At 34.8% G+C, this 22,049-nt stretch overlaps 1 protein-coding gene across 5 annotated transcripts in view; it reads right to left on the bottom strand.

The window, feature by feature from the left end:
* Positions 1 to 22,049, bottom strand: part of LOC135844912 (uncharacterized) — a 145,717-nt gene that overhangs the window by 44,225 nt on the left and 79,443 nt on the right. The window contains exon 4 of one of the 5 annotated variants that reach the window (XM_065363304.1): positions 3,110 to 5,181. The exons of 3 other annotated variants lie outside the window; for them this stretch is intronic. In XM_065363304.1, coding sequence (XP_065219376.1) covers positions 3,457 to 5,163 — 1,707 coding nt within the window. In that variant the 5' untranslated portion in view covers positions 5,164 to 5,181 and the 3' untranslated portion in view covers positions 3,110 to 3,456. Of the gene's footprint in view, positions 1 to 3,109; positions 5,182 to 12,000; positions 13,891 to 22,049 lie in introns of those variants that run through there. One more of the 5 variants, XM_065363303.1, reaches the window with a different exon arrangement.

Raw genomic sequence — 22,049 nt, 5'->3', positions numbered from 1 at the left:
TGCTAAAACCTTTGAGAAATTTGCCATGTACACGATTTTTACCTTTTTTTGAGAATTACCTACCAACTGATACCCCCCCCCCCACTTATTTTTACAAAATTGTCTCATATTTTTTTCACATGCCATATTTTCAAATTCTTTCTAAACATAAAAATTGAGTAATTATTGGGAAACTATATTAATAAAAAATTTCAATATCAGGGATTGGACTCAAATTTTTCTGAAAAAAGTTACTTTAGCAACCAAAAAGCAATCAAAAAAGTGATTAAAAAATTTTTTTATGTAAAAAACAGAGGTGAGCATAAAATTGTTCATACAAATATAACATTTTATTTTCAAAGACGTGACGAATCGATGTGTGGCGGGTGTTGGTGGTGGGGAGGGGGGTGAGACTGAGAAATTCTCCCATTTTTTTCTCGCTAAATGTTCCCAATTATTTACTCCACACTCCCCCTCCCCATTCACACTAAGATTCTTCCAACTACAGGGTGTCTAACAAAATCTGAAAACTAAAAAGAGGGACTTTGGAAGGACCTTTTGGAAGTACTTTTTTAAAATTAAAAATGCACCTACTGACCCCCCCCCCTCATTCATTTTTACAAAATTTCCAAAAGAAAACTTTCGAAAATTTATAATTTTAAAATAAACAAAAAAATTTATAATATTCAAAATAGACCTGATAAACTTGTCTAATGAGTACCAAGAAATCCAAAAAACAAAATTTCGTACTTTTTTTGTATTTTTTTCATACGACATATTTTTAAGTTACACTTTGTCACGCCTCACGTACTTACCCTTGCTTACTTTTTAGACATCAAACTTGAGTAAGGGAAACTAATTTGATGAAAAATTTTATATCGGCGATGGTACCTACTCAAATTTTTCTCCAAAAAATAACTTTAGAATCCAAAAAGTAATCAAAAAAGTGACTAAAAAAATGTTTAATGTAATAAAAAGGAGGCGACGAGCAAAAAACTTTCCACACAAAACATTACATTTTATTTTCAGAGGCGCGACGAAATGATGCGTGGTGGGAGATGGAGAGGGGGGTGAGACTGAGACATTCTTCCAATTTTTCTCGCTAGATTTTCCTTATTTTTTACTCCAAACTCCTCCCCTCCCTCAACACCAAGGGTTTTTCCAACTAATTGGCCAGATGTGGTTTGAACCATTTTTTAAAAAGGGAAGTTGGAAACAAATTTTCATTGATTGGATTATGTTTTTGGAATTTTTTCGAGTTGATTTTTCCATTCTAGGAAATGTTTGAAAATTGTTGTAGCAGAATTGCAATCTGACCGAGCGAAGCGGGGGCGAAAGCTGTGAAAAATTGATAATTCAAAATGTAAAACATTATTTTTAATGTAAAAAGTTGATTTTCATAGCTTCAAAATTTACAAATTTCAAAAGTTTTCAGAAATTACATAGGTATTCATCATAGGTAAAAATATGGATAAACGCCCGAGCGAAGCGAGGGCAAAAGATTTCGAAAATTCACAATTCCTGAGTAGTAAAACAGTATTTTTTTTTGATTTGAGGAGTCATATTTTTCAACCCTTTAATTTCGGTCAGAGAAAAGAAAAGAAAAGAAAAATGATCTAGCCCGAGCGAAGCGAGGGCGAAAGCTGCGGAAAATTGATACAATATGAGACGTAAAAGAACACCATTCCTAAATGACAGAATTATTAGAAAATTTGTAAAAAAAGAAGGACCTTTGGCAAAAAGACGGACTTGAAGGACTTTTGGAAAAATAAGGACTAATAGGCAAAAAGAATGACTTTTACTGACCTGGAAGGACCGGAAGGATTGTTAGTCCGTTAGACACCCTGGTATCCGTTGAAAAGATTGAAAAACCCCTTCACTCGATGAAATAAACTCATCACAAAAAATATCAAAATTCAAAAAAATTCAATTTTCAATTTCAAATATCAAAAAATGTTTAAATTTATTCAGTTGTCTTATTTTGGCCTCTTTCTGACGTACCTATTTTATGAAAAAGTTGTTCAACACTCATAGCAAAAAAATTGAACTTCGTTTATGTTTTGAATTTTTTTTTGTGATGAGTTTATTCCTTCGAGTGAAGGGATTTTTTCAACTTTTTCAACGGATACGTAAGAATAGGGGTGAAATGGATCAACTTCACCAGTCAAAACTTGTTTTCATGTTTCAAATTAAAAAATCGTATTTTTTCGCAAACTTTCAATTTTTTTAAAAATGGAATTTACGAAATAATGCCTTTCAAATTTTTTAATACCGTTGTTCAGCATAAAAAGTTGTCCATAGTATATTTTTTTCAGAATTATTGAGAGTCGGAACGATATGAAAACTACGTTTTGAAACTTTTCGAGCTAATTTTTTGTACGAAAAAAAGTGGCAGCACTGATTTTTATGATATCACCAGAAAGCCTTTCAAAACCCCTAACTGTTGAAAAAAGTTCAATTTTGGTAGGTATCGCGGTTATCAGGTAATCCACTGCTGAAATGGATGATATTTCAAGTTTACTGAAAACTTTGACACCCCCTGGCAGCCTTTAAAAGAGGGCTAGAGGGCTGTGATTTAAGCCATTGGTCATCTCCCTTCGGCAGGTCTTTCGACAGGAAAATTTTCATAAAATCGCCGACCCCCCCTTACCACTTCTTGGTCAAATTGACGTGGAATGACCTTTTACATAGTGATGGTTTTTCAAGCTTGGTTGAAAACTTTGTTAAATTCTTGCCTATACTATGCCTGACGAAATCGCGATGAAAAAATAACAGAAAACACAAGACACATGTTTTTCGAAGACGTCAGTATGTATTTGTATTAGAACTGGTTTATTCATTTTGAAAAAGAAAATATCGTGACCAGCATTTCTTGCTGATGAACACAAAGAAAAGATAAAAGGAACGAATGGCGTATACCGCGACTCATTCCATCACCGTTGATCCTTGGTGACCGGAAATGAGTCACAAAACTACATCTTCATTCTTAAACAAACAAAACAAAACTACCTAGTACCTACAATAGGCACCCTCGCTGCCCTCCTGCCGGCTACGTGCCTGAATTCTACATCAAGTATAGGGAAGAATACTCATCTATTGCTAAAAAAAATTTTTCTTCCTAGCCCACGTCTTTGGTCGATTCGACTTAAGCTATTTGCATAATTTTTATGGCATTTCAATAAACTCGATTTACCTAGTGACAATAACAATTAAAATTGAAAAAAAAATCATCATAATCATTAATTATTGTACATATATATGTATTATAGGGAGGTACTGAATATTTCAAATTCAACGATGAAAAAAAATACAAGAATTACAAATCGTAGGTATTTATTCTAAGGCCAATTGACAGAAAAAACAAAAAATACAAAACAAGAAAAAAATCAAAACACATTCTGACCCCAATATAAAGTCATTATACCGAAAATTGAACATTAATTAGAGCGTCAATTTGAACGTAAAACTCGAGAATTTTCAACACTTGTCCAAACACCAATTTAGAAACGAAATCCAACCAGGATCGCTGAAAATATCCGAAATTTCAGACGATATTGTCAGCACAACACCAGACTGTAAAAACTTGCTTTTATACAGCTTGAAATCATCATCGTTACAACTACACATCCACACAGCATCCTTCAGCCAACTAAACATATCACTTCCAGCAACCTTATAACACGCTCTAAGACATTTTACCGACGACAAAACTTCTATTTTGAATTCGTTCGCTGATCGAATACTTTCAAACGATCCTTCGATGAAATCAATGAGCTGGCTTGGAGGAGGAAAGATGAATTTATCCGTTTCAAACCAATTAACGCAATCCAGTAAATCACCACGTAGAATCATCTGCTTAGTTTTCATAATTCTACCAGGATCCGACGAAAATGTGCTGAGAAGATGATCTATCTCGGAAAATCGCATTTCACTCAGTAATATGTAGCAGTGATCTGATGACCAATAATCCTCCATTTGCATAACTTCCATTTTAAATTCTTCACTTCCTTCTTCTTCACAACATACGTCCATGAATTGCACGAAACAATCCGTGGGATACCTCTTAAACAAATCCAACCAGGTCCTCGGCCAAAACTTGTATCGTCTATAATCTGGATAAATGGTTGATAGAATGGCTACGTCTAATCTCACATCGGTCAAGTTCAATTCACGATCCCACAACTTATCCATTACGTAATCATCGAATACAGCAACCCGCAATTTGTAAGGAGCAAGATTAAAGATTTCTACAGCCAGAGAAATATGATCAGTCGAGTGAATATCAAACTTTTCGCACGTAAAAAATTCTCCGATCAGACAAGGAAATGAGGTCTCGTAATACCAATCTCGTATACGCATCCAAATCTGCACCACAAAATCTGCATGCATCCAAAATCTCATCAAATAATCCAAAATGTCGAGCTCAAGAAGAACGTATTCCTGGTCTTCATCGTCGTCGTAGAACAACGACACCAATTCTTCGTTAGTCAATTTCATCAGAAAATTTTCCCAACTCCTGAATGGCATTTTTTCCAGGTAGCGATTTTTGAGGAAAATAATTCGTTTATCCAAATTTAACTGATTCAAGAAATAATCAATAGCACCAGCTGGGTAGTTGTATTCACCATTGAACACTTTATCGATGATACATTTAGTCATTCCGGTAGTCTTACCGTTTCTGCAAACACATTCCCAATAATACACCAATGGATAACGTCCTTTAACTTTTCGTAAGTCAATCTTCGTTTTCAAATTAGATCTCGACGTTCTGATCTCATTTTTCAAACAATGATTACACGCGATTCTGTATTTTTCCGTAGCAGTCAAGTCATCTTTTTTCAGCATTTCTCGAGCGGTTTCTTCGTCATTAATGGTGCCATCGGTCGACCAAACCAAAACGTGAAAATATTCCTGTGCTCGACTACCCACTCTATCGAAGAATATCTGTCTATCGTAAAAATTGTTCCACGATGCAATTTGTTCCTTTACCATTGGCATAAATCGTTCGATCTTTTGCTCTATGGCTGGTGGCAATGCGATGATCTCTCGTACTTTTTCAGGAGAATTGGTCGGGTTCATCATGGCAGCTCGACGACACAACACCGCAGCGGATACCACCGAAGCTGTATGTTCCAAGGTGCACGGATTCCGCCGAAAATTGCACAGAGGTTCGAGCGAAGACATGATTTCACTCGAGGTAATCTGAAATCATGATGGTTTGTTGTTAGAGAACTGCTGATCGATGCACTTTTTGAAAAAATCGATAAGAGACGAAGATAAGCGAGATGTACTTGACTAAAAAATAATAAAAATTAAAAATCTGAAAAGTGAAAAAAAAGTCTTGCATTCTGGTGAAATTTCAATTTTTAAACTGATCTTTGCAGTTTTTTTGTATGTAGGTAGTAGGTACCATAGTAAGCTCTGTCGATTTTCTAATTTACAATTGCAACGCTGCAATAATTTCGCGACCAGCGCACAAAAAATTAGGGATATATTTTCACATATTTCTCGAACCAATCTTTTTGTTTTTTGAGAATAACTAAGGGGGGGGGAGGAGTGTTAAATTTAATAAAATTCAAGTACGTACGCTTATTGTAACAATTTTCATAATTTCTCAACATAAAATAAAAAAAACTACCCTTGGTTTCGCTTTGAGAAATTGAAATTTCAATTACATTGAATGTTCTCTTAAGCTATCCAACCGTTTTTTGTACCTATTGGACACCATTTGAGAATCATTAAGGCGGAGGGAATAGATTAATTTGCATTCAATTCCGATGGGTAATTGCTGAGTAATTGCAATTTTAGTTCATTATTTTAATGCATTAAATCCTAAAAAAGGGAAAAGGGGACTTGTAGAACACCTGCCGCTCATTGTACCCTGCTATACCCCCAGTCTATTCCATCACCAGCTGTGTTTCATTGTACCCTGTTACACCCCCGGTCTGTTAGCTGTAAATTCCAAGTGGGAGTGGTTTGGTGGGGCGTTCACCAAACAAATATATTATTTTAATGCCCTAACCCTCGTAGCGAATTCGTGGCTGAGTGGTTAGGGCATGTAGGTAGGAATAGGAAATTTAGGGACCCAGGTTCGAATCCCCGTGAGGTAAGTAGGAAGGCGACGGATTTTTCGTAGGAAAATTGGATAGGGAAATGCTTTGAAGTTACCTATGTAGTACCTGATAATGGGGCAAAAATAATGCTGAAATTAAGTTATGAATTATGATATCATTTGCTAACTAAAAATTCATTTCATTAATTTTTTGTCTACCTATAGCCATAAGTATAGTAAGAATTACCTTGACATGAATTTTTGCTTATAATTTAAAAATTACTTCAAAATGAGTAATTAAACTAATTTTTGTACAATTGAAACATGTGAAGACGAAGAGTGATATTCCAAAACTCGCTTTGTCCATTTTCACAACTTTTCAGGAGAGAGGAAAAACAGTTTCCTTTTAAACGGGTAAATTCGCTTTTTAGGCGAGTTTAGCACTTTATTTGGGTGGATTTATGATGTAGGAGTGTAGGTATACATTTCATCCACTAAATTCTGCTGAAAAAAATTTCAATAAAAATGGACAAAGCGCGTTTTGGAACATTATTTTTTTTTTAATTTTTAGTGAATTGGCTATTTAGGTGAGTTTAACACCTCATTTTGGTAGGTTGATGATGTAGGAATGTGAGTTAATACTTCATCTACCAGGTACCATTGAAAACCCAACTTTGATAAAAATGGACAAAGCGAGTTTTGGAATATCACTCTTCTTGTAATTTTTATTATCATGATTTAGAAAAAATTATTAAAACAAAATGATTTTTACTATTGGTACCTATAGCAAAATTTATTAAAATGATAAGTTTTACTATACGATTACAGTAAAAATTATTGAATGGGATCTGGTACTTAATTGTGCTAAATACCAGTATTTAGTTAAATTTTTTTGTAAAAATTACCCATATTTTTTTCGTGTAATTTAGAGGCAATGGAAATTCTAAAAAAAATAATGTGAAAATTTGTATTTAGAGATGCTGAGAATTCCAAAAATTGATTAAAAGTTCTGTAAGTTGCAGATAATGTGAACTTGAAAATTATATGAAATAAGTATTGTAATGTTTATGAAGAAGATGAGAATTCTGAAAAATTGGAGGCAATGTGAATTGAAGACGTCATAGCAAAAAGGACATATGTGTGAAAGTTGTATTTTGAGAAAAAACTGTTTGAAAGTTTGAGTGCTTGTGAAGTTTAGAAATGTGCATATTTGAACATGGTGACGATTTTATCTTATTTTCCCACTATCTAACTATATGAAATGCTATGCACCATTAGTCTGGAGGAAACTGTGTGTTAGCGATAAGCGCTCAAACATTTCAAATTATATGTCCTTTTTGAAGCGAAAAATTGGCCAATTTTTTTTTGATTTAAAAATGTTTTTGAGCAAATTTTTGGATTTAAACCAGGTAAATAATGGTTGATAACACAAAATCGACCATGAGTAACCCATTATCTCTGAAAAAAGATCGCTATGTTGAGTTTAAAAAAAAATCAAAACAGACAAGTTTTTTTGGCCAAATTTTTTTTTATTGTTTTAAAAATGTTTTTGAGCAAATTTTTGGATTTAAACCAGGTAAGTAATGGTTGACAACACAAAATCGACCATAAGTAACCCATTACCTCTGAAAAAGTAAATTTTTAATCGACTTCTCAGTTTTAAAATGGCGATATCTCACTGGTTTTTCGACTTTGTGAAGTGGGGGTGGTCTCATATGATAGAGGAAGGTCTGAAGAATAACAATATGGATTCGTCACAAAAAGGACATATGTGTCATATATACCCCTTTTTGTTATGACGTCTTCAATTCCAAAAATTGAGTAAACGTTTTACAATTTGTGGACAATATGAACTTGAAAATTGAATTTGAAATTTTTTAATTTAAAGACAATAAGAATTCTGAAAAATTATTCAAAATTTGACTATTTAGAGGCAATGTGAATTCTAAAAATTGATTGCAAATTTCCTAACTCAGCAGCAATGCAAAATTCTGAAACTTTATTGAAAACTTTATGAAATTGTAGCGATGGGGAATTCGGGAAATTGATTTGAAATTTTGTAAATTTTAAAACAATGCAAACTATGAAAAACAACCAGAAATTTCTTAATTTAGAAGCAATACAAGCTTATAAATTATTCTGAAATACCTATTGTAATTTGGAAAATATGAAAACACTGAAAAACAATTATTATTTTGAAGCAGTGAGAGTTTCAAAAATTCTCATCACTGTGACATGGTTGATTCACTTATGCACTACCTAGATGTAATAACGGTTATAGCTGTAGAAAAAGCAGCTAGCTACGCACACTTTGCAGCTAAGCTTTGCTTAGCTGTCTAGTTTTTTTTCAAATTCCATATCATATCCCTAAAAAAACTCGAGGTTTTTACGTATTTTTCAGAAGAGATTTTGCTCACATGAAATTTTATTTTCTCCCATAAATTCAATTTTCAAAATTTTATTGAAATTTTCCCAAATTAAGTCGAGTTGCATTTTATTTAGGAGTACGACCTGGCGGGTATATCCTCCAAAATTAATTCATAATAAGGTGCGAGATTCTCTTTGAGTGATTTGACCTATAAGTAGTAGTACATATATATTTTAATAGAAATTTTTCCAACGGTATTCTTGTGTGGAGTTGTGACTTGATGAATTCCAATACTGAATGATTTTTTTTCATAGGTATTAGGTAAGTAGTAAGTACCTACTATTTTTGGTGATTTATACGTTTTTCAAAAAAGTACGTACATGATTAGTAAAAATGATCAAAATAAATCCTAAAACTGATATTAATTTCCCAAATCCAAATTTCGCCATTTCCAGCCAATCTGGAGCCTCCAGTGCGATTTTTCAATTTCTCCAGAATACGTTAATATGAAGTTGGGAAGCTGAAAATCGAGTTGTGTATTATACTCGACCTGTTCAACGAATTTATCCGCATTTCAGCCGATTCTGGAGGGGAAACCTCAAGAGTGGTTTTTTGACCAGCTTTTTTCATAATAAAAATATCCAAAAATTAAAGGGAGGCTCCAGAAAGGCTGGAAATGGCGAAATTCGCTCTCGTGGAGTTGATTAATAACGAAATACAGCGATTCGCTCAAATTTCGAAAATTTTCTCACAAACGAGAAATTTTTGATTTTTGAATACTTTTATTTTGAAAAAAAGCTAGCTGGTCAAAAAACACTCTTAAGGTTTCCCCTACAGAATCGGCTCAAATGTGGATAAAATCGTTAAACAGGTCGAGTATAACACACAACTCGATTTTCAGCTGCCCAACTTCATATTAACGTCTTCTGGAGCAAATTAAAAATTCTGGAGAAATTGAAAAATCGCGCTGGAGGCTCCAGAATGGTTGGAAATGGTGAAATTTGGACTTGGGTAATTAATAGTAGTTTTGGGACTGATTTTGACCGTTTTTACTGATCAAGTACGTACTTTAAAAAAAAATCATAAATCGCCAAAAACAGTCAATTTTGAATTTTCAAAAATTCGCCAAAAATCGAAAAATGAACTTGGGCAACTGAAAATTTGGTTTTGAGGGTTTTAGACCATGCTCTTTCAAAAAATCGCGGTCCCGTTCAAATCGGAGGCGGACACCTCAAGAGGTTCCCTTGTTAGATATAAAACACAGGGACTATGAAAAGCAATTTAAACTTCATCTGATTGTATTATTAATTCCTGACTTCCTGAGCCCCAATTTTTGGAAAAAAAAGCTAGTGTTGGATTTTTTTCTTAAACCTATAGGTAGGTATCAAGCAAATTATTCGCAATTTTTGGAATGAAATAACATGTTTTGGCAATTCTGGGAAAATGTGGAACTGTTTGATTGAAAAAATGAAAAGAAATACTAGTACATAGGTACTTCCCATTATTTTGGCAAAAAGCAAAAAAAACACAACAACAACACGGACAAAGACTAAATATTAAAAACTTTGAACCAGAGATTTTAAATTTTTTTTGGAGGGACAGAGGAAGCGAGGAAGTTTTTTGATGAATTACGTGTGAGTGCGAAGTAAATTTCAACTTCCTAACTTCATATTGGGTAAAATGTTGAGAAAATTGTAACTTTCAGAAATCTGTTGGAAACTGCAGAGCTGCTAAAAACAGTTATAGATAGTCGATACCAGTTTCAAAACGTAATGGAGAGGGGGAGGGGGTAAAAATATGGTCCGTACCAAATTTCAGCTTTCTAGGTCAATTTGAAAAAAAATTGATTTTTTCTTTTCATTTTAAGATCACAATTTGGTTTTCAAAAATTTGTCAAAAAATCGAAAAATGCACTTTGACCGCTGAAATTTGGTCTAGTCTAGTGATGCATTTTTACGAGCCTTCTCAATTCAGCTTTTCAGGTTGAAAATTTTCTGCTTTTTGAGATACTTTTCATGTACTTAGGTAATAATTATGCACTTCGGAGCAATTTTCTCATATTACGCATTTTCTCGAGTATTTTTCAACCACTAGTCTTCAATAAGGGAGGGCGTGGGAGTGGGACTGAAAATAATTTGGGCTCCAAGAACCTCCCTGAATTGGTAAAACTCCAAAAAAATTGTTGGAGGCCGTGGATGAGGTCCAACCAAAAAAATCTGACGTCATATTCGTGTTCAGCGTCACCAAAAACATACTATTTGATGTGTCGCACGAAAAAAACCCTATTTTGAACTTTATCCCATTTGGGGAGATGCTGGGGGCCGTGGATGAGGCCCAATCAAAAATCTAACGTCATATTTGTGTTCAGCGTTACCAAAAACATCCAATTCGATATATCACAAGCCCCAGATTTTTTTTGAATGTTTTGCCCAAAATTGGGGGTGGGGATGCTCCCCTTCCATTAGGAGACCCCATCTCGAAACTTGAATATTTCAAAAAACCATCAAAATGTGCATCTATGGAAATTTTTTCAGAATTTTAAATGGTAGCTCCCACTTACAGCGCCATTTTTAAATTTGAACGTTCAACTTTCAAATTTTGAAAATTTCAAAATGCTTAAAGAGTTCAAAATTCAATACCCTTTTGATCTGTGAAATCAGTTTTGATCAAAGTGTCATTGTCATAGTTTTGGAGGAATGCGCTGCTGAAGTTGAGTACCTCGAGACAATGTGAAAATAATGGAAGCCCCCCACCCACCCCCTGAGGGGGCTGGGACCAAACTGATTGCGGGTTTCTTACTTACTGGGTGGGTTAATGCTGTAAAAAAAATTGAGCGAAATCGAGAGACATGACTCGAAAACGTTGGTCGAATTGACATGGAATGACCCACTACGATAACTTTGTGGTCAGTGCACAACTTATTTCCCCACTTGGAATACGAGCGATTTAAAAAACGCTCAATCTCGATGATCTCTCTGAGAAATATGGTACCCAAAAGCAGCACACCTATCCATTACATACCTAATTACCTATTCCAACTAATGTTATAAATCATACGAGACTATCTTATACTTATTACAAGATGCAATTCCCTCTTAGAAATCAATACCTACCTTCAAACTTTCATATTATTGATTGGTGGAAAAGTTTCTTCGAAATGCTAGCTACCAGACCAGTACCTGGGATTTTTACCTACTCCAGGAGCTAACCTCGAAGGTAAGTATTAAAACTCCCATGGACGACCTTCTTTAAAAAATTACTCACGTAAAATTTGAATGCAACTTTGATGGGCGATTCTTATAGAATTTTTCGCTCTCATCACTGAAAAAATTTCATTACGTCAGGATTATTCACATTTTCTTAGTAGAATTCGATCAATATTTCGTAACTTTCGAGCTAAATTTTACAGTTTCCTACTTGATAAATTTTTTGTGATTTTGCACAATTTTTTTCATAACTGAGCATTTTTAACATATTTTGCTCAACTTTTTACGATATTTCATCAATTCTCAGCCAATTGAACAATACATTTAAAATTGAAAAAAATTATCATAATTATAAAATTGTGAACTTAACGATAAACTCAAGAAACACAAGAATTGCAAATCGTATTTATTTAAGCGTCAATTGATAGAAAAAAATATATATAAAAGAACAGAAAACTTGAAACACACACTTACCCTAATCAACTAAATTACTTAAACCAAAAATAAGTCACTAATCAGAGCGTAAATTCAAACGTAAAATTCGAGAATAATCAACACTTGTCCGAACACCATTCAAAAAACGACTTCCAACCAGGATCTTTGAAAACAGCCGAAATTTCAGAAATTTCAGACGATTTTGTCAACTGCACACCAAGCTGTGAAAACTTGTTTTTATACAGCTTGAAATCATCATCGCTACTACACATCCACACGGACTCCTTCAGCCAACTAAACAAATCGTTTCCAGCAACCTTATAAAACGCTTTCAGGCAATTTAACGAAGACAAAACTTCCATTTTAAATTTATTAGCTGATCGAATATTTTCAAACGATCCTTCGATAAAATCAACGAGCTGATTAGGCGGAGGAAAGACGAATATATCTTTTTTATACCAATTAGCCCACCAGAAGAAGCTCTCTCGCAATATCCTCTGCTTGGTTTCCATAATTCTACAAGCATCCGACGAAAATACATTGAGAAATTGATCTATTTCGGAAAATCGCATTTTGATCAACAAAGTGGAGCAGTGTTCTGATGCCGAATAATCATTCATTTTCATAACTTGCGTATTAAATTCTTCAGTTCCCTCTTCTTCACAACATACGTCCATAAATTGCCGGAAACAATCCGTAGGATATTTCTTAAACACATTGATCCATTGCATTGCCCAAAAGTCGTTCCGTCTATAATTCGGATCAGTGGTTGATAAAATGGCAACGTCTAATCTCACGTCGGTCAAGTTCAAGTCACGATTCCACCACTCATTCACTCGGTATCCATCGCATATAACATGCTGCAATTTGTCAGGAGCGAGATTAAAGATTTCTACAGCCAGAGAAATATGACCAGTCGAGTGAATATCAAACATATCGCACGTGAAAAATTCTTCGATCAGACAAACAAATGCGCCTGGCCAATACCGATCTCGTATACGCATCCAAACCTGCACCACAAAATCTGCATGCATCCAAAATCTCATCAAATATTTCAAAATGTAGAACTCAAGAAGACCGTACGATCGAATGTCTTCAACGTCGTCGAAGAACAACGTCTCCAATTCTTTGTTAGTCAATTTCATTAGAAAATTTTCCCAACTTCTGAATGACATGTTTTGCAGGTAGCGTTCTTTGAGGAAATTAATTCGTTTATCCAAATTTAACCGATTCAAGAAATACTCAGTAGCGCAAGCTGGGTAGTTGTGTTCACCATTGCACACTTTATCGACGATATATTTGGTCAATCCGGTAGTCTTACCCTTTCGGCAAACGCATTCCCAATAATACACCAATGGATAACGTCCTCTAACTTTTCGCAAGTCTACCTTCGTTTTCAACTTAGATCTCGACGTTCTGATCTCATTTTTCAAACAATGATTACACGCGATTCTGTATTTTTCCGCAGCAGTCAAGTCATCTTTCTTCAGCATTTCTCGAGCGGTTTCTTCGTCATTAATGGTGCCATCGGTGGACCAAACCAACACGTGAAAATATTCCTGTGCTCGACTACCCACTCTATCGAAGAATATCTGTCTATCGTAAAAATTATTCCACCATGCGATTTGTTCCTTTACCATTGGCATAAATCGTTCGATCTTTTGCTCTATGGCTGGTGGCAATGCGATGATCTCTCGTACTTTTTCAGGAGGATTGGTTGGGTTCATCTTGGCAGCTTGACGACACAGCACCGCAGCAGACACCACCGAAGCTGTATGTTCCAAGGTGCACGGATTCCGCCGAAAATTACATAGAGGTTCGAGGGAAGACATGATTTCATTCGAAGTAATCTGAAATTATGATAGCTCGTTGTTAGAGAACTGCTAACGAAATTCACTGAATAAGCAATTAACTTTTAAAAAAAATCGACGAGGCACGGAAAGAAGCGAGTAACTATACTTGACTAACAATGAAAAAAGTAAAAATCTGTAAAGTAAAAAAATTGTTTTGCATTCTCGTGGAATTTCAATTTTCAAACTTCTTTGCAGTTTTTTGCACCTTTTGTTACATCTATTTTCTAATTTTCAATTCCAACACTACAATAATTTCGCAACCAGTGCACAACTTATCCAGACGAATACGTAACAAATTTCAGCATTCCAAGTCAATTTATCAATATTTTGATTTTCATTTCCTCTTCGTTCTTACAAGGGAACCTCATGAGGTGATACACTCCGATTTAAACGGGACCGCGATTTTTGGAAAGAGCATAGTCTAAAACCCCCAAAACCCAATTTTCAGCTGCCCAAGTTTATTTTTCGATTTTTGGTGAATTTTTGAAAATTCAAAATTGACTGTTTTTGGCGACCAATGCCTTTTTTAAAAAAAGTACGAACTTATATTAATTACCCAAATCCAAATTTCACCATTTCCAGCCATTCTGGAACCTCCAGCGCGATATTCCAATTTCTCCCGAATTTTGAATTTGCTCCAGAAGGGGTGAATATGAAGTTGGGCAGCTAAAAATCGAGTTTTATATTACATTCGACCTGTTTAACGAGTTTATCCACATTTGAGCCGATTTTGAGAGTGACATCTCAAAAGTGGATTTTTGACCAGCTTTTTTCAAAAATAAAAAATCAAAAAAATCAAGTTTCCCGTTCGCGAGGAAATTTTTTAAATTTACGCGAATCGTTGTATTTTGTCCGTAACGAACCCTCCAAATCAAAATTTTACAATTTCCAGCTATTTTGGAGCCTCCAGCGCGATTTTCAATTCTTCCAGAATTTTGAATTTGCTCCAGAAGGCGTGAATATGAAGTTGGGCAGCTAAAAATCGAGTTGTATATTACACTCGACCTGTTTAACGAGTTTATCCACATTTGAGCCGATTTTGAGAGTGACACCTCAAGAGTGGTTTTTTGAGGAGTCACTCTCGCTCCAAAACGGCTGGAAATGGTAGAATTTGTGCTCCGGGGGTTAGTTCTCGAAGAAATACAGCGATTCGCACAAATTTCAAAAATTTTCTCACAAACGGTTATCTTTTGATTTTTTTGATTTTTGGATTTTGAAAAAAGCTGTTCAAAAATCCACTCTTGAGGTGTCACTCCCAAGATCGGCTCAAATGTAGATAAACTCGTTAAACAGGTCCACTATAATACATAACTCGATTTTTAGCTGCCCAACAGCATATTCACGCCTTCAGGAGCAAATTCAAAATTCTGGAGAAATGGAAAAATCGCGCTGGAGGCTCCAGAATGGCTGGAAATGGCGAAATTTGGACTTGGGTAATTAATATTAGTTTTGGGACTTATTTTAACCGTTTTTACTGATCAAGTACGTACTTTTAAAAAAAAAGCATAAATCGCCAAAAACATTCAATTTTTAATTTTCAAAAATTTGCCAAAAATCGAAAAATGAACTTGGGCAGCTGAAAATTTGGATTTGGGGGTTTTAGACTATGCTCTTTCCAAAAATCGCGGTCCCGTTCAAATGAGAGTGTGACACCTCAAGAGGTTCCCTTGTAAGGTCACAATTTTGGTTTTTAAAAAATTGCCAAAAATCGAAAAATCCATTTTAGCCCCTGAAATTTTGTCTACCGATGCATTTTTGCTTGCTTTTTCGATTTAGCTTTTTTCGGTTGAAAATTTTCTGTCCGTTATGATATTTTTCGTGAAGCTATGTACTAGAAAGCAAATTTCTTATATTATGCAATTTTTTGAGTTATTTTACCACTGCCTACTTGTCTTCAAGAGCGAAGGATGGAGGGATGAAAAAAAAAAATTCGAACAGTACAAAACGATAAGAGCGTCGCACAGTGGTCCGAAATAAAGAAGTAGCAGCCAAAATTCAAAAAATCCTCAGATTGAAGAAGTCTCAAAAGTTGATTACGAATATGTAGTGGTTTTCTACATTATATTCCACGTCCCTTTCTGTGATTTCAAACACTTTTCCATTATTTTGCTTCCCTACAGAAATAAATGAATTGAGGTACCTCAAAATAGTCAAAAAAACTGCTAACTTCAAAATGCTGTAAAACGTGTCAATTTTAATTTTTTTCAAAACTTTATGGGTTTATATCAAAATATGGACATTTTTGAATATAAAAATCGTTGATTCCATTTTTTCAAAAATATTTTAGTTTCTACCATGCTTATTACAAAAAAACTCATTTTTTTGCTATTTTTGAAGTAAAAGTTCTTTTTAAAAAAAACGCAAGCTAGAGCAGCGGGAAATATCACATCCCTGGGGTACTATGGCATGTAAAGAAAAACACCATTGAAAAATTTGCTGCCCCAACCTGCCCCATTTGAAAAAATTGCTATGCAAAGTTGCATAAATGCTGTTTTTCCTATTTTTTTAAAAACATTTTCAGATAAAAAATTACTACGGGAATATGAACACTAAAATGGACTTTAGCGACCCAAAAAAAACATATTTCGATACCATCGCGGATTTTTCAAAATTTCATGTTTTGGACCATCCCCTCCCCCCTTTGAGGGCTCATTTTGAGGTTAGAGGTAAAATAAATGCCAAAATCGACTTCAGCGACCTAAAAAACCCCCATATCCCATAGCGATCCGAAAAAAATACATATTTCGATACCAATCTCGAATTTATCGAAATTTGATGTCTTGAACCACCCCCTTCCCCCCTTTTGGGGGCTCATTTTGAGATTAGGGAACAAACAAATGTCAAAATCGACTTCAGCGACCTAAAAAACCCCCATATCCAAAATTTTACGGATTTTGCTTTGAAATTCGATTTTGCACCACCCCCTCCCCCCTTTGAGGGCTCATTTTGAGGTTAGGGCTAAAATAAGTGCCAAAATCGACTTCAGCGGCCTAAAAAACCCCCATATCCGAAATTTTACGGATTTTTCTTTAAAATTCGATTTTTGGCCGCTACTTTTCATTTCGGACCACTGTGCGTCGTTAATGAAATCAAGTTTTAATCCAAAATCAAAATAGAGTCCTGAGTTCCACGAGCCACAAAGGAGGATCTGGTGCCCAAACATTTGAAAAACGTTACATGGTTATTAAAAATGTACATTTTAATAACGCTGCTTCCAATTTTGAGGCTCGTTAACCCCAAAAACAAAATTACCAGTAGGAATCTGGGAGACTTAAAATTTTGAAAAATACAATTTGAGTTTTGGAATAGGCCAAACGTGGATTCTGAAATTTCTTTCATCTCTAAAATCAACCTGATTGCACCATTAAGAGTAATGTTTTAGCATCAAGCCCTCTGCTGGAGGCTTAATACATGTTGATTTTGAGGTCAAATCAATTTTTCAGAATTGGAGTCGATGCTTTTAAAAATTCACAAATCGATAGGCTACTCATTGCAGTTTATCATCATCTTCATCTTCGGAGCTATTATTTTGATTTTATAGCATCCAAAAGAATCCAGTTTGTGTAAACGTATCAATCAGGTTTGTTTTCATTCAAACCTCACTTAAAATTACCCATACTTTTAAAAAAAATTGACATAGTAAATTTAATCATAAACACAACGAAAGGAAATGCAAATTGTATATTTTATTTGCGATTAATTAATACATAAACAAAAATCAAAGAGAAACCTTGAAACGCAATCTTATTCTAATCAATTTAATTAAACAAAACAATATCTTATGAATAAAATAAAAGCGTAAGGTAATTTCAGGATAAAATTCAAAAATTTTCAACATTCATCCGAACACCACTGCAAAAACAACATCCAACCGGGATCTTTGAAAACAGACCAGTTCGATTCCGCCCAATCAACACCAAGCTGTAAAAACTTGTTTTTATACAGCTTGAAATCATCATCGTTACAACTACACATCCACACAGCGTCCTTCAGCCAATCAAACATATCGTTTCCAGCAACTTTGTAATATCCTTTCAAAAAATTTTCCGATGATAAAATTTCTATTTTAAATTCGTTAGCTGATCGAATATTTTCAAATGATCCTTCGATAAAATCAACGAGCTGATTAGGCGGAGGAAAGACAAATCTATCTGTTTCAAACCAAGTAATCCACTCGAAAAAGTTGTTTCGCAATATTACCTGCTTGGTTTTCATAATTCTGCTAGGATCTGACGAAAATATGTTGAGAAATTGATCCAATTCGGAAAATCGCATTCTTCTGAGTAAAGTCCAGCAGTGTTCGAGTGACCAAAGATCCTGCATTTGCATAACTTCAATTTTGAATTTTTCCGACCCTTTTCCTCTTCCACAACATACGTGCATAAGTTGCATAAAACAATCCGCCGGATACCTCTTAAACAGGTCGATCCATTTTTCTGCCCAAATACCATATCGTCTATAAGGTGGAAAAATATTTGAGAGAATGGCCATGCACGTCCAATCTGACATCTGTTAGATTCGAATGACGAAGCCACCATTCCTTGCGTAGGTATTTATCGGATATGATTATTCGAATTGTAGAATCAGCGAGTTTGAAGATTTCCACGGCCATGGAAATATGGTCAGTCGATTGAAATGGAGAGTTTTCGCACCTCAAAAGTTGTTCGATTAGATCAGAAAATTTATGGTAAAGATACTTGTACCGTATACGTATACGCATCCAAATTTGCACCACAAAATCAGCGTGCATCCAGAATCTCATCAAATAATATAAAAGGGGGTGTTCGTAATCGACGAATTGCCACATATTGGAATTATTGAATATTGACACTAGTTCTTCGTTGGTCAATTTCATCAGAAAATTTTCCCAACTTCTGAATGACATTTTCCGCACGTAACGTGCTTGGAGAAAATTCATTCGGTTTTCGAATTTTGAACGATTCAAGAAGTAATCAACGCCACAAACTGGATACATGTATCCACCATAGAATACCTTTTCGGTGATGTATTTAGCTAATCCGACAGCCTTGTCCTTTCTGCAAACGCATTCCCAATAATACACCAATGGATAATAATGTTTAGCTTTTTCCAAGTTTATCTTCTTCTTCAAATTCGACCTCAACGTTTTGATCTCGTTTTGTAAACAATGATTACACGCGATTCTGTATTTCTCTTCGGCATTCAAATCGTCTCGCTTCAGCATCTCTCGAGCGGTTTCTTCGTCGTTAATGGTACCATCGGAGGACCAAACCAACGCGTGAAAATATTCATGAGCTCGACTACCTGGTGTATCGAAGAATATCTCTCTATCGTAAATATTGTTCCACCATGCGAGTTGTTCCTTCACTATTGGCATAAATCGTTCGATCTTTCGCTCTATGGCTGGTGGCAATACGATGGCGATGATATTTTGAACTTTTTCAGGAGGATTGGTTGGCTTCATCATTGCAGCTCGACGACACAACACCGCAGCGGACACCACCGAAGCTGTAAGTTCCAAGGTGCACGGATTCCGCCGAAAATTGCACATAGGTTCGAGGGATGACATGATTTCGCTCCGGGTAATCTGAAATTACGATGATTTGTTTTAGAGAACATCGAACTGCTGATGAAATTCATTGAACAAGCGATGGACATCAGAAAAAATCCACGAGCGATTGAGAAAAATTAGATTTTGGTAATCGACTTCAGACTTCAGTAAAAAATGAATTAAAAAGGTAAAAATCAAAAAAATAAGAAAATTGTGTTATTTGCTCTTGAAATTTTAATTTTCGAAACTTCTATGTACTTTTTCCACTACGGTAACTTTGCGGTCCGTGCACAACTTATCGCCCACTTCGAATACAAGCAATTTCAAAGATACTCAATCTCGATGTTCTCTCTGAGAAATATGGTACCCAAGGCCAAAATTAGGCAACACACCTACCTATTACATATTCCAACTAATATTATAAATGATACTAGAAAAATCTCACAAGATGCAATTTTCGCTCAGAATTTTTTTTTTTTTGGTGTTTGTAATTACTTGATTATTACACCCGTCGTATGAGATTTAAATCGAGTTGGTAAGGTCAAGTTTTTTAATTAGGTCTAAGAATTTTTCAATTTCGGAAGGGTCGTCTGGTATGAATAGGGATCTTTCATCTATTTGTAGGGACAGTCTGTGCTGATGTAAGGAGGGACAGTGAAATAGTAAGTGTTGGACAGATATAAGTTCTGACAGGCAGAACTGACATGTGGGTTTTGGGGCCTTTTCATAGAGGTGATTATGTGTGATTTTTGTGTGGCCAATTCTCAATCTGGTTATGATGATTTCTTCAAGTCTGTTTAAGTGGGAAAGGTTTTTCCAAGGATGGACTAATTTTTTATGTTGAAAGAGCTTGTTTTACCGACTTTGCCGTGAAACGGAAAAGTGAGGTATTGTATTTGTCATGATGGTTGAGGATTTGGGTGGGGGTGGGTTTTCTTGACGTTTTGGAGTGTGCTGATCACGATAAGACCTATGGCGCCAAACGAGATAAGTTTATATAGATATATATTTATTTATATATTTATAGGTATATCAATTTATGTATAAATTTGTGTCACGCTGAACTCAAAAGCTCCGAACTTTAAGTTGAAACTGATGATGGAAAAATATTGCTTTGATACTGAACTAGAGAAATTTTTAATTTGGTCGAAATCGATTCAGCCGTTTACGAGATATGAACGTTTAAGTGTGTTTCAACGTTATGGATAAGCTGAAATTTGTGTAAACCCTTATCTCTCGCAAACGGCTCACCCCCAACAAACAGACGGGGTGGTTAGGGTGTGTAGGTTGCGGATTGGTGCGCCGGAGGTCGGGTGTTCGAATCCCGCGCGAGTCAGGAGGCAAAATTTTTTTTGTCAATTTTTTTGTTAATTTTATTCTTCTAAAATTTTTTTGCCACAAAAAATCAAAATTTTTCAAAAATTTCTAGTGTAATTTTTGTTTTAACAAAAAACATTAAGTTTTTGGTAAATAGCCAGTGACTTTTGATAATTTTTTTTTTTTTGGTGAATTAATATTAATTTTTAGTAAATAAAATGATTAGTTATTTTTGGTGAATTACTCGTAATTAAAGTTGGTCGAAAATTTTGGTAAATTGCTTGGGTAATTTTATTTGTTTTGGTAAATTAATGGCTTAATTTTTGGTAAATTGGTATTCCAATTGGTAAATTTTCGTAAATTGCTGGGGTAATTTTCAGTTTTTCAATAAAGTTGGTTGAAAATTTTGGTAAATTACTGGGGTAATTTTTGGTAAATTGGTAAATTATAGTAAATTGCTGTGGTAATTTTTGGTATTGTTAAATTGGTGGGGTAATTTATTTTGTTGAATTGGTGTCAACCTTTGGAAGTAAATTACTGGGGTAATAAAAAATTGGTAAATTAGTGGGGTAATGTCTGGTAAATTACTGCGGTAAATGTTGGTAAATTGTTGGGGTTATTTTTAGTAAATTGGTAAATTGGTAAATTTTGGTAAATTTTTGAAAATTGATAAATTGGTATAAATTTTGGTAAATTGGTTAATTTTGGTAAATTGGTAAATTTTGGTAAATTGGTAAATTTTGAGGTAATGTCTGGTAAATTACTGAGGTAAATGTTGGTAAATTGCTGGGGGTTATTTAGAGCAAAGTCGGTTGATCTTGCGTACTGCGCAAGATGTTTTTTTGGTTTGGAGGGACCAAAAGTTTTGCCATTTCTTAAGTGTGCTTTGGGTGAAGATAGATTTGAGGTCGTCAGCTGTGATAAATATAAGGGGAGAAAGGATGGTGGCAGATTTTGCATTGATATCTACAATTTCATTTCCTAAGATTCCAACGTGGCTGGGTACATACATAAACTGTATGAAGAAGTTTGAATTTTGTAAGTCAAATGGAGTTTTATGAATGTTTTGAATTAGAAGGTGATCGGAAAAAAGATTTTGGATAGCAGTTAGTGAGCTGAGGGAATCACTTTGAATTAAGAAGGACTTATTTTCTTATTCATAAGTGAGTATGTCACAGAGACAGTGGAAAATAGCTGTGAGTTCGGCAGTGTAGATTGAAGAACAGTTATGGATTTTAAAATTTGAAATTCTATCATTTATAGAGTATGCATATCCTGTGTGAAGTGTTGGTACTTTTGATCCATCTGT

Source organism: Planococcus citri, chromosome 4 (assembly GCF_950023065.1).
Source record: "Planococcus citri chromosome 4, ihPlaCitr1.1, whole genome shotgun sequence".
Lineage (NCBI taxonomy): Eukaryota > Metazoa > Arthropoda > Insecta > Hemiptera > Pseudococcidae > Planococcus > Planococcus citri.
The sequence above is the reverse complement of the archived record's forward strand: the minus strand, read 5'-3'. Positions and strand labels throughout refer to the sequence as shown.